Raw genomic sequence first — 14296 nt, 5'->3', positions numbered from 1 at the left:
CTTGGTTACGATGGAAGTTTAAAAACTTCAAAGATAAGAGTCTGTCTTGCATATCTAAAGAGCTTTATTTATTACCTCTAACTGATAGGCGGTGTATTTTTGATTTAAGTTTTTTTCATAATATTCTTCAAGGTGTCTTTTTTATTGATGGTCTCTGGTCCATAAGAATTCCATATCGCAATGTAAGAAATTTTGTACCCTTTGTCTCGAATGTTCCTACCCTGAAGAGTTCAATTTATAAAACTATAGATACAGCCAATAAGTACTACAATGCTATAGATATCTTTCAAAGTAATTTTATTAAAATTCGTTCACAATTAATTAAAATTCTAAAGGACAAATATTTTTTTTTTTAAACTTGTAAGGTACCATTTGAATTTCTTTTTAATTTGAAAATTTATTTTTTTTTAAGGTTGTTTTCTTGTTCTCTTAACTTTCCTTCTCTTTTCCTATCATCTTTTTTCTTTTATCTTTGCTTTTTTTTGGGGATACTACACTTCTTTTTATTATTATTATTATCTCGGTTATGAATTTCACATGCCATATGCTTATTTTGTATTCTTTGGTAAATTTATCTTATTTTTATTTCTGTCTTTGTATGAGTGTACTTTAATTAAGGTGTCAATTGATTTGAAAATCATGCTTAAATTATTTTATGATTTTCATGTATGTTCATTTGTAACTTTAACTCTATGTATGTTCCTTTTAATATGTTATATACTTTTTTTTCTACTGTATACTCATATCAATATGTTATTTTAGTCTCATGGCAGGGTGTACTTGTTTGAGATGTACTTAAGATGATATTTCTGCTTATTTCTTTTCTCATTATGCTTTTCATTGTATTTCTATCTGTAATACCCATTGCATTTTTTTTTTTTTTTTTTTTGCATGTTTCATTTTTATGTTATTTAAATGTAAGCGCCCTATATTTGTATAATCCTTCTTGGGGCACTTTGTGGCTGTAGCTGTTTGTCCCTAATAAACATTTAAACATTTAAACATTATTATTATTATTATTATTATTATTATTATTATTATTATTATTATTATTATTATTATTATTATTATTATTATTATTATTATTATTATTATTATTATTATTATTATACAATCACCACATACACACACGAAATCATTCTATACAACTCTGTCTGTAACTTTGAAATGAACAACTATCTAAGTATCTGTTTCTATGATTTAGAAACAGTATGGTTTTCCTGAAAATACAATAAATTGTACTGAGTTCGGCTCACATCCCGAAGTTTTTTTTTATTTTCAATATGTTCATTATGTAGGTGAATATGCAGCTTTCTGGTAACCATATAATCAAACTGACAATTAGTTTAGAATATTCTGTTATTATAGATAAATTTAATGGAAATTGACAAATATATATAGATATATCATATGTAGATAAGCCTTTCCTTATTTCTCTCACACTTGCACATTTTTCTCCCTTCAAAAATAAAACAGAATCACTGGGAAAAAATTAAAACAGGCAGAAATATCAAATTATCACTTTGTTCTGTTACAGAATTGTACTCTATTATTTTTATGCCAAAGTGTAACTAGAATTTTCATTTCATTAAATTTAATTGTTTCTTTTAATTTAATAATATATACAGGGTGGCCCATGAACAGTTGACATACTTAAAAACAGAATAGCTGTATCATACAACATTTAATTGCAAGCACACTTTCCCTGTTTCATGATACACCCTTATAGTACCTTGTAGCTTTAAAAATGCATATCATTGTACATCACATTTCAAGTTCCGTTTAACTGTCATATAATTGTATCTAATTAACCAAGAATGACATAAATGAAAGAAGTAATTTCTATCAAAAGGTGCAACTGCATCTCTCTCTCTCTCTCTCTCTCTCTCTCTCTCTCTCTCTCTCTCTCTCATACCCCATGACAGATCTAGCCCGGGGTTGGGGGAGCCTAGGGCAACCATTTTTTGAATGATAAAAATAATTGAAGCTATTATTTATATCTTTTTGAAAAATTTATATTAAAATCATCACTAAGGTCTAGCTGCCCTCCCCCCAGTTTTTACCTTCTATATTCACTACTGCTTCTACCGAGTCCATAAAGTCCTGATACCATTTCAATGTCCCACAGCACGCAAACTTATATGAGGCAGAGACTCATTTACTTTACTTCTATAACATTACTATACTTTTAGGTAGGAGTAATTACAATAAGATCTCGGAACGACATAACTTTAAGCAATGCTACAAACTTTAACAGTTTTTACCACATCTCCAGAACGGTTTGAGAATTGCTGTAAATGCCACCGCGATCTCTTCACATCTACTGAAAAGTATCTATGTAGTTTTTCGAAGTAAAAACTTTTAAAAAGTCCATTTTTTAGTCCCTTGTAACTTCGTTCGTATTCGTTCGAAATTTCTGATATTATGATCCTTTGGATGTGTGCTGCTCTGTCTGTGTCATTTGCGTGCTGTGCAGGCCACCAAAATTTGGTTGTTTGTGATACTGTAGCGTCCTTGGTTTCCAACACTGTATGATAAGTGTGATGCTGTAAGTTTTTGTTTAACATATATATTTGAAATATATGTAATAATCTGACGTAATGTCATTTGAAAAAATAAACTTTATGTAGGGTTGGCAACACTATTAACCTTGTGGTATCACAGAGTATGCCAAACAATGCTCCCTGGTGGATATTTACATGGTACCGAATTTCAGCCCTTTTGGCCAGTAGTTTAAAAGTTACAAGAACGTATATATATATATATATATATATATATATATATATATATATATATATATATATATATATATATATATATATATATATATTAATTTAAAGTAAACATTAATGTGTAAACAAAGAATCTCTTCAATTAATGTTTAATTTGCGAAATAGAGCTCGCTTATTGCATGTTTTTTTACAAATCTATTAAAGTAATCTGCAATATGATCGCAACAGAACTTTCAGGAAATTAAATGTCCAAAGATGAATTATGTAATCGAGTTGCAAGCAAGTATTATAGATAACACGAAAATTTCTAATGATAGTTGTGCATTTCAAGATGTGTTCTAAAATGTATTTATGATATTTTGATCTTTAATTGGCTATTTACGATAAATCTTTTGGATTTACTTTTATCTAATCATTTAAACTAGTTAAAACTTTTTTTAAACTTATAATCTCAGTTCAACAGTTTGTCAATATCACTTTATTTGTGTTATGCAATATTACATAAACATTTAAAAGCAAATATAAAACACGATGCAAAGAATATCTTTTTGCCTTACTTTTTTATTGCAAAACATTTTTTTCCTAATGCAAATACAGCGATATAGCCTATCCTTTTAACATCATATGTTATATATTTTATTTTTCGATTTAATTTTAAGTAGCTTCCATTTAAATGATTTCTAACAGACTTTATATATATGATTCAGAATAGTATATACCCTGAAAAATATGATACTGTACAATAGTATAACCGATTAGATAATTTGAGACATGGTTAATACAATCAAAAAGATACACTGAAATATGAAGGAGTATCCTGCTTGAAATAGTCTACTTATTTTCGAATCCAACTACAGCAATAGTGATGCAAATGTAGCAATACGTAGTTGTCTCACAACATGCTTGAGAAAAATGGGATATACAATATTACATAGTCGGTCACATCAAGGCAATTATGATACGAAACTTCGCTTTATTCACACTCAAGCGAGTTTCTTTGGTATTTCTATCTATAGAAAACAAAAAGCACCTTAAAAAGTGTTAAAAACACCTTTTAACAACTATTCAAATAATCTTTACTACCATAAACAATTACATAATTTAAATACACTGCTTCCTGTGGAATTTTCAGCACCAAAAAAGACTAAGTGTGAGTGAAATAAAATTTATACCACATATTCGTTACATGGACATACAAAAAATGAAGTTTTAGAATTGTACAATGTTTCTGATCTTAATAATTCAGTACGATGTGAGGGCTCCACGTGCTGTAATTATTACTCTTATAAGTTGTGGTACCGAACCAAACATACGTTAGATGTGTTTCTGAACTACGTGCAATGGGAGTCCACAAGACATCGACACTGTCTGCTCCTGGAGGACCGTGACGATCAAGGTACTGACCAACTGTATCCCATACGTATTCGATGAGAACACGTCAGGCGACTGTGTTGGCCACAGGAAAAACGTACTTGTCGTTCCCCGTGAAAGGTTTACGCATTCCGGAATACAGCTGGTTGGTCATTACCCTGCTGAAATATTGCATCCAGAACTTCTGAAGAAGGGTATGACCTCAGCTTATTTAACTCCTCCGATACAGCAGTTACTGGTGAGTTACTTGATGCGTATTAGCCGAGATTGCGTGCTTTACCAATGGTGCCCCAACATGATTAAACCGGCCTTTCAGTTTCTATGACGCTCAACAATGTGAGCTGGCAGATTGCACTCAACCATAATAACGTCTAATGCGTGTAAGACAATTACTGTAGGACATGTTGTAGCAGAATGTGTCTAAAAGCATATTCTGTGACTTGCTCTCGCGCCCATTGTAGCTTGAAGTATTTCTGGTTCCGGATCAATGGAGGGTGACATAAAGGCATGTTTGTACTGACGGTCCAGCGTTCAGTAGACTTCGTCCACCTCTAGAGGCATATTCACAACCATTACCGTAGAGATGATACTATGGATGACACAAACATGTCTGTCATCCCGTGTGTTGGTTCACTACCCGGTCGTCACTGCATATGGTTCTCTTCCGTCCACTTCTTTTACACACGCATCACTATAGTGGCAGCATCCTCTTTACGCGTACCGATTTCACGATGCTGTAAGCCATAGACCGACCATGCGGCCCCAATCGAATGAAGTCGTTGTGGTCTTACACATTGGGGCGTAATGGTGTTTGGGCATACGTTGTCTGTACACTTATCCACACTCTACTATCTGAATGTTGTGTAAAGCGCACGTTTGCGGTAATATTCCACGCACTGAACTCTCCGTAAAAGTCCTGGGTTTGTATCCATTCTGTCATTCCTTCTTGGTGCTTCATTCTTTTCTTTACAAATAACCGAGTATTTAATTGGCTTTAACAATTTTGATGATAGCATATGAAGTGATAGTAGTTTTTCACACAAGCCTACAAGAGATGTTCCAAAATATGTACTTTCGACATAAATATAGACACCTCATGGCACCACACATAACGTCGTGATAAGTTTATGTTAGGTGGGTTTGAAGGCCATCGTAATGTAAATAGATGCAGCAGTTATATAAGAACATATCAGTAGTAGGTACAGAGACATTTGGTTTTCAGGGATTGCATTTTCAAATCCTTGTGGATTTCCATTCTGCCAAGAAAAAGGCATAAATGGTATGTGCTTTACGGCTATGTATTTAAATCAATCACGGACTAGCGAATGCACACTCCACGTGGCGCAAGGCAATGATGTGAATAATCTTTATTTGTACCAGGAAAGGTTCGCTAAACGATGTTCAGATAGAAAATCATTTGTCTAAGTATCCACCTATGTGAATGTGCAGATTTTGTGCTCTGAATTCTTGAAACAGGGGCTGAAATGCTGGATGTTGCGAATGAATGCCTAGAGTCAGCACACAAAGGCTGGCGATATGAGTGGATGTTTTTCATTCCATGTGGAATGTTGCAGAATACAAGTTACATCCGTATCATTTGCAACATACAGAAGTCCTTGTCACCGACAGATCACTCGGAGCGAATAAGGCTTTGCAGTATTTCTTGCAGAAATGTAAAAATTCGAACTTCTGTGTGTTAGTACTATTCATGAATGAAACACAGCTCACACAAGAGGAATTGTTAATTTCATCGTCTACAGGAATAATCAAAGCAAAATCCATATGCACGTACTCACACATCACCAACAGTAATTTACCCTCATCGTTAGGACCGATGCTCTTAGGACATTTTTTTTTCAAAGTTTCATGTATTTCAAGAAAAATCTTACAGTGTGGGCGTATACAGATTTTGTGAAGCTTAGTTCTTCGATACTGTGCAAATTAATCAATCATTTACAAGCATACATACCTAGTAATTGATGGCATTCTTCCACATGTCTGCACATACTTGGACCACCACTTTTCTGGTTGTTGGATAGGATAAGGTTTACCAATTGCCTTCTCTCCATATTCATCTAACCCAATTCTCTCGATTTTTATTTTTGGGTCCATTTCAAGTCATTAGAGTAATATCTTTCTTAGTTGATGCGGAAACCCACTGTCATCTTATTGTGTGAAGGTATAAGATAATGTGAGTTATGTCAGTAGGCACTTGGAATGATAATCGCAGAGTGAAAAATTGAGAAAGCATTAACAATTCCTTCGTGAAACGAGGATGATTCAGATGGCCCAGATTATACATATTGGTTAACATCACAGAACTCATCTTTAATATTCTATACTTGTATTCTCTCCTCTCTGAACTCTTCGATGAGCTGCTCAGGGCTTAGACAATATGTTACTATTCATTGTATTTCGATTTTCACTTCTACATGTCCACGCTAACTCTTCTGTATACTACTATTAAATAATAATAATACACAATTAGGAATGTTTCCTCCATTTAAGACCAAGATACACACACACGCCCAAATCTATGATTACAATTTCATATTTTTATTATTCTTTACTTACTTATATTTCAATTCAACAGCCACCACTAGAAACAACTCACCTAAAGCTTGGCACTGTAAGATTTTAGTTCTTCCTTCGCTAACAATACTACCAGAAGCAGATGGATGTGTGATGAAACGTGGAGGTTGAAGAGAATCTGCAACGAAAGAAAATCCAATTAAAAATACATATTGACAAAAGAAAAAGAAAGGAAAACTTAACATTTTAAGAAAGGACATCAACAACTTTGATAGTAAACTATTAATTGTGTCAAGTGTCTTGGTTTGAAAAGTCTTCTGAATTTTCAGTTGTCCAGCTAGTCACCTTTGTCTAAGTTATTTAGCTAAGAGTGAGTAAACTTTTCAGTTAAGCTTAGGTTAGTAATAAATATGACCGCTCAACAATATGTAAATATCTGAATCAGAATTGTTGAATCTCTAAATTAGTTGTAATATTTGGTATTCAAACGTTTGGAAAAGCACAGAGGATTAATTATTTAGATACTTAGCATTTCTAATTCAGGTATAATAAAACATGACACCTTGGCTCTATGTTTGCAGAACTTCCTTTTTTCTGTACGATATGCATTATACGTATACTCAGTGAAATCTGCCACTGTATGTTGGTGACCTGTTCTTAGCCTGTCTGAATTGGGCAGGAAATAGTCATTTCCTGTATCTTTGGACACTTCTTTTCTTTTTTTATTTCCAGCTACCTAAGTAGTCCACTTTTCAACTGAACCGACGTTTTACTGTATTTATAGTCATGTTCAACTGTGTTTATTCATTTTATTTGTGTATTAAATGAAACGTCCAGATATAGCCTCAGAGGCCAATTTTAAAGCTACAATCGTCAATAATTATAATCAATCGTTATAATCAACGACATTAATAACAGTGAGAAAGGAAGTAGAAGAAAGTCGATCAGGGCATATATTTAAAGGTATCACTCCAGCATTTGCCTAGTGAAACTCGGGAGAACGTTGGAGAAACCTCAGTCAAAATGACCAATATCCGTGTTCAAATCCACGGCGACGCTCCGACTGCAAAGCAAGAACGCGAACAACTAGTTCACGTCCTCTCTTTCTTTCTCGAAGGGAGCTTCGTTAACGTGAAAAAAAAAAGTAGGCATTCCAAATTGGAGTCCAGGCAAACGGAATAATTGTATTGAAATCAATTCAATTCTTATTACTAACTCCCCTAGTGAAACGAGGCAAACTTTAGGAAAAACTCAAGTTAGGATGGCCGAACTCCAGATTCGAAAATAAAAATTTAAAAAAAAATGAAATTTATAGTTTAACGTCGACAATAATATCTCTTAGGGTGTAGGAGAAACATGATTAATGAAAATGGTGGAATGAGAATGAGGGAGAACCTTGGGAAAACCCACGAACATAATGATGTCCAGCACATACTCACATGACCTGCGATCAAACCAAGGACCCCCTAAATCATATGAGCGCTCTACTACTGAGCCATCATGTCCCACTCAGAATTTGAGTCCGAACGTCGGAGGGAATCCGACAAAACTCTTTACATTGTGTCTGCACATCACAATGCTTAAGTTGAGGGACAGCCATACTTATAGATGTGAAACACCTACTATTGTAATCTTATTATCCACTTTATTTGTCATGAAGACAATGCCAAGAAGTGTTGATTGTAGACTGGTACGAGATGAATGAAAAATTCGTTTTGTTACATTAAATTATTAAGTTAGCCTTTACAGTATGTTCCTCATAATTTACTTCTCGGTATATTTCTGCCCAATGTTCGTTCAGAATGACAGGTTCCAAGTTTCTCTATCATTATCTCTCTCTCTCTCTCTTTCTCTCTCTCTTCCACAAGAAAGAAGAAGAATAATAAAGAAATCAGAACTTTGAAACACTAAAATCACTTTAAAATTTCCTTCTTTATTTTCTAGTTCCGGGAAATTTTGTTTTAGATCCAGAAAATACGAATTTCTATCCATGACTAAAACATTGCATAGAGATCACGTCATGCATTACACTGCGGAGTGTCACAATATGCTTGTCCCACATTTACATTGTCTCGCTTGATCAAATACGAGCAAGCGTTTCGTCAGCGCTACATCCGCTGGGTCAACTATCAAAACAATCACTAATTTTGAAATAGTATTACTTATTTTTTTTAAAAAAAAAATGAAATTGTTTACCAAAAATTTACCGACAAGTGTTAATGTATATGTAGGGAAAGCAATCGAAAATGTCTGCCGTTACGTACGTATATCAATTATGTTTAACTAATAATACTTTTGATCAATCAGAATCATATCTATGTGATCCCATCTGTTTGGAATGTATCTCATTTGAAAGTATCAGGAGACACGTATCGCTAGCAGGATATGCTTATGGTTTACTGTTGCGCAATGAGAATTCAGTAGCACGAATCATACTCATTCGAACTGTCCACTTTTACTTTCTCTTCATACTATGCTCGTAGTATAGTACGAAAATTCTAGTTATTTTAATAAACAATCTCATTATGATTCCCCATTGCTATTGAGAAGGATAATTATTACTTACAATATTAAAGAAAATGTTAAATGTATTTAGTTCGGATTTGCTAATACTCCCTATTATTTTACTCAGTTATCAAAACCTCTAGAATTTATTTTGTCATCTATAATCAGTGGCGGATCTAAAAGGTAGAAACAGGGGGTGAGCCAGTAGATTCGTATACAGTTATCGACAATCATGAATATTCATGAGTGTGTACTTTTCTGACATGGTAGCACTTGGTAATGCACGTTTTAAAAAAATGGATACACCCTTTTTCCCCGCATACTAATGACACATAATGTATGCAGGTGTATCCGGAGGTAACATGACATATAATAAATGTTTCCGGTCAAAAGAAATGTTAATGGGACAAGCAGAATACAGAAAAAACCTTTCGGAAATAAAATATGCAGATCACACACGTAGAACAAGGTAATTCATTAATATTCAGCACAAGTAACGCGACAGCTGCTGCTGGAGAATTTTCTAGAAATTTGGATCGTTGGTATGGGATATCACGTGATGGACGAAACATATTAAATAGTGAAAAGGAGTTATAGATTGGTTTTAAAGCATGGATTTACCGAACTCTTTGAATTTTAGTACAAGAGGTGAAAGTGATCTCGCAGAATCATCATCTTTGCCGGGGACAGAGGTTTTATCCCAACCGGTGGTGAGCCCGCACTTTCCGCCACTGGAAACAGAAGTTACCCCGTCTAAAGTGGATGTATTACCGGGAACAGAAGTTTCATCCCAACCGGTGGTGAACCCGCAACTTCCGCCACAGGAAACAGAAGTTACCCCGGCCAACTTGGATGTATTACCGGGAACAGAATTTTTATCCCAACCGGTGGTGAGCCCGCAACCTCCGCCAGTGGAAACAGAAGTTTTCCCGTTACTTGATGTGGATCATGAAATAGAAGAATATCCCCCTACACCTTCACCAACAGTGAGTAATTCCCCGGTGGAGAATTGGGAGTTGGAAGAATTTTTGAATTTGCCATGTGAGTGTACTGTGGAACGTACATCATTGGATTGTATAAAAGACTGTATAATATACTGGAAACCAGACGATATTTGTATTTGTTTTGCTTGCGGGTTCGGAGACGGCAGTCAATGGACACATGATTGTTTGGTGTTGGATACGGAATCTCTTGAACGGAAAGCTATAGATGCTGTAACGAAATTTGAAGTTCGTGAAGAATTATTATCAATTTACAGAAAAAAGCATGGACAGCCTTTTGCGATGATATGGAATTTCATTGAACGTTTCCGAGATCTTGTGTGGGACTTTGAATACAGACCCATTCTATTAAAAATTTTACTAGAAAAAGATTATGGGAAATACGTGGACATATGTTAAATTGTGTATTGTTTGATTTCCTTTTATTAGTAATCATGTATTGTGATAGTGAGAATTGTGGACAAAACATTAGTGAAAATTGTGTGTTAGAAACGATAACTGTATACTTACGCTCAAATGGAATAAGTGGTATGCAGCATAATCCTGGAACTTTTCTTGAAAAGCACTTGTTGAATGATAAGACTTTAGTAGAACTCTTTGAAATTTTTCATGAACGGCATCGTGAAATTTCAATCACAAACTTTATGTTAAAAACTGGTGAATGTTTAAAAAATACTGAATTTATTGGACAACTTATTCCAGTTGTCATGGAACGTTCGTGTGAAATTTCAGTTTGCCATAAAATGTATATTGTAGACATACAGGGATTTAAGATTTCCCCGAATGAATTTGTGATACGTGAATTTTGTCTTACTGCGTGTGATGATACTTTAAATTTTCATTGTTTAGTAAAAGTACCATGTGAATTTAACGATTTACCAATAGGTTGCCAAAAACAAATCGATTGGCTTACAAACCACTTGCATGGCTTGTCATGGTCTAGTAAGACTGGCTATCTCGTATCACATATTCGGAATATTATATATGAATTTTGTGCATTAGATGCAACTTTCCTTTGTAAAGGTGGGGAAAAATCCATTTGGATAAAGAAAATCTTTGCGTTAGCAAACGTTGTGGATCTGGAAAGAAAAGGTTGTCCACCATTAACAGAATTACAAGGTACCGTTTGTAATGAAATTTGTTCATTTCATAAGCAAGTAGAATCAAAATCGGCATGTGCATATCGAAATGCACAACAATTGAATTATTGGTGGAAAAATGAGCGATCCACAACCCTTACCAAGGGCATAGCAAGTTTAATGTTTTCATTGTAATCTTAAAATTATTGTAAGGAAGATATATTTTAAGGAGAAATAAAAATATAAAAGTTTAAAAAAATTGGTATTTATTTATTTCTAAAAATCTACAAACATCTACTTTTTTTCTTTTTCATTATGTTTTCTACATGTTTTTTGACAAGCTTATCATTATTTTTTAATTTTTTATGATTAAACATTGCAATACATTTGTCAAATGAAACACCACGTATCATATAATACAGAAAATATAATACAAAATATCCACACATGATAGAATGATTATCTTGAACTTGTACAGTATTTACAAAATAGAGTTTACAATTCCTTTGTAGGAACTGTTGAATTAGTTTAGGCACACCCTGTGCCAGAGAATCAAAATAGTATCCATGTTTATTGTTATTGATATAGATCGCTACCCAATGGCTACCAGGTAAATCAGACTTGTCCAAATTAATAATCAGTCCTACAGGGTGTTGAACAAGTATAGGTAAACGATCAATGGGATAAATTCCAGTCACATTTGCACCGGTAATACAGTCCTTTAGTAACACTTGTAATAATTGATCACTATACATGTTTATTAGTCTATTTCATCCTTACTTTCCTCCTCTTGTTTTATTTTTGATGGAACATACGTTGCACTATTTGGATTTACGTATAAAACATAACCATAGACTTTTAAGTATTCGGCATATAATAAAGCTTCACGCACACAACACTTAAATTGTCCAAATCTATGTTTTAAATAAGCACAAGAGTAAACATGAAATCCCAAGGAAGACGCTTTTGGGCACTGTAAATCTTCTAAATTCACAACAGTCCGTTCCAATAGTTGCTGCAGATAGTCCTGACGTGTTTTACCATAAGTATACAAGGTACAGGTATTAGCACAATATTGTTTCAATATAGTAGGTAACAATGAGTAATCTACATCGCCATTGTACCAGTCAATACCATAATCATGTTGTACTAGATGTTTATTCGAAAGTATGAGCGGCACACGTAATTCATGTAATGGATATGGTGGTTTAAAAATCCAGCTTTGTACAAAGGGGATATCAGGATTTACAATTGCAAGTTCCTTAATAATAATATGATCATCATTATCGTTGAACGCGGAGAAGTGAACAATAACCCTCATGGCACTCAAATGACGAAATTTTACATTGTATGATCAGTATATACATTCCTGTCTTTATCGATTTGAATGAGAGAGTCAAATTGAGCGTACACAATACATGTAATGGAATTTTGTAGAGGTTGAGAAAATGATAATTTTAAATTGACAGGGGAATCACGTATGACATCCCACGTAGAATCATCTAATGTTCCTGTTGGAGATAGAATGAACGGGTACAAAGTGTATCCATGTCGAAATTCTTCACGGGAAATTGTATGTGAATGATCTTGATAATATATACCGGTACCGGAAAACAGAGTGGAATATGTTTGAACATATAATCCATTTTCAAAATTAGGAGTGAGGGGTGTCGGTGGAAATGATTTTGAACCAACTTGTAATTGCAGTTTGTTAACGTTAAAATGTTGAAATTCAAAAGGATTTACATGTGGTTGACCATTAAATGCAGCGTTTGATACAAAACCTATAACAACACCTTTTGGTACTTTACCCAAAAATAAATTATCGAGATTATATGAACTTACTTCTGCGGGAATGGTATAGGTACGAGTTTCAACACGAGTAAGAGGTATGCTGGCCGGAATGTGTTCCATGCCAGCATTGATTTGCATAGCTAAGTCGGCAGCAATATCTAGACGCCGCACGTGAAGTGTTACGTCTTCAAGTTTGACTTTATATGCTGTATTTTCAGCAGACATTAAACAAAACGTATCTTTTGTACGATGTAATTTTACACGTAAGCTTACTTTATTAGGAAGCATACATCCCACACCGGCAATATCAGCATGGATACGGCCATACATATCGAATGATGCACTATTTCTAACATACTGGGCACGATTTGTAAATCCAGTATTTGCATTACCTAATACATTAAATTGGTTTGCAGTATCTTTATACCATAATCCCCCAGTTAAATGGGTTCGAGCGGCATCACTACCATAATTTAATAATGTTTCGATATAAGCACGGTACGGATATGAACCAGATGATGAACTAATTAATTTATCGTTTAATAAAACATCAACTTGACTAAATAACGAATGAAGAAAATTATTTACAGGTGCAACAATATCCGCCGCAACTAAATTTGTATTATCGTTTTTTGTAATTTTACATTTTACATAGAGATACAAGTATGCAGTGTGAATAAAATCACCAGTTTCACCAGGTACAACAAATTCAATTGGTCCTTCTGACGATAAAGTAGAAACCGGACGATATTCAACAGTGGAAGACGACTCAATAGCAGTTTGAGTCATTGGAATAGTAAACAAATCAAGTTCACTTGTACAACATTCAGGACTGCTTCCACTGAGTAAAGCCATGATTAACTAAATATATCACCGGAATATTTTCGATTACGTTTGACCGGAGGACCGAATTGTACAATAGCAGGAGCCTTACGTTTTCGTGGACGTCTCTTACCACTACCGGTTAACAACTGACTAAGTTTATTTGCAGCTTTAGTTTTTAATGTTTCTCCAGCTTCTTCTACGCGAGCACGAACGGATTCTTTAAATGGACGGTCTTCTAGTACATCACCTGCAACTTGTATTCCTGTTTGTAACGCTTGCCGGCCTACAGCTTTGGCACCTTGTTTTAATAAAGGCAATGCAAAACGAAATAAACCTTTAAAGAAACTACCAATCCCATGACCCCGTTGATAAACTGGACCTGAAAAGAAGGGAAGGCCACGTCCCCGCTGATAATACGTATGTTGCTTTTTCATTTTCCAGGAGAACGTTTAAAATG

At 34.3% G+C, this 14296-nt stretch overlaps 1 protein-coding gene across 1 annotated transcript in view; it reads right to left on the bottom strand.

The window, feature by feature from the left end:
• sdk (sidekick cell adhesion molecule) overlaps positions 1-14296 on the bottom strand; it is a 270789-nt gene that overhangs the window by 82564 nt on the left and 173929 nt on the right. Inside the window, exon 2 of the mRNA XM_081750916.1 lies at positions 6718-6813. Within this exon, the coding sequence (XP_081607042.1) occupies positions 6718-6813 (96 nt within the window). The remainder of the gene's footprint in view (positions 1-6717; positions 6814-14296) is intronic.

This window comes from Thermobia domestica, chromosome 3, assembly GCF_964235325.1.
Source record: "Thermobia domestica chromosome 3, izTheDome1.hap1.1, whole genome shotgun sequence".
In the NCBI taxonomy this organism is placed as follows: domain Eukaryota; kingdom Metazoa; phylum Arthropoda; class Insecta; order Zygentoma; family Lepismatidae; genus Thermobia; species Thermobia domestica.
The sequence above is the reverse complement of the archived record's forward strand: the minus strand, read 5'-3'. Positions and strand labels throughout refer to the sequence as shown.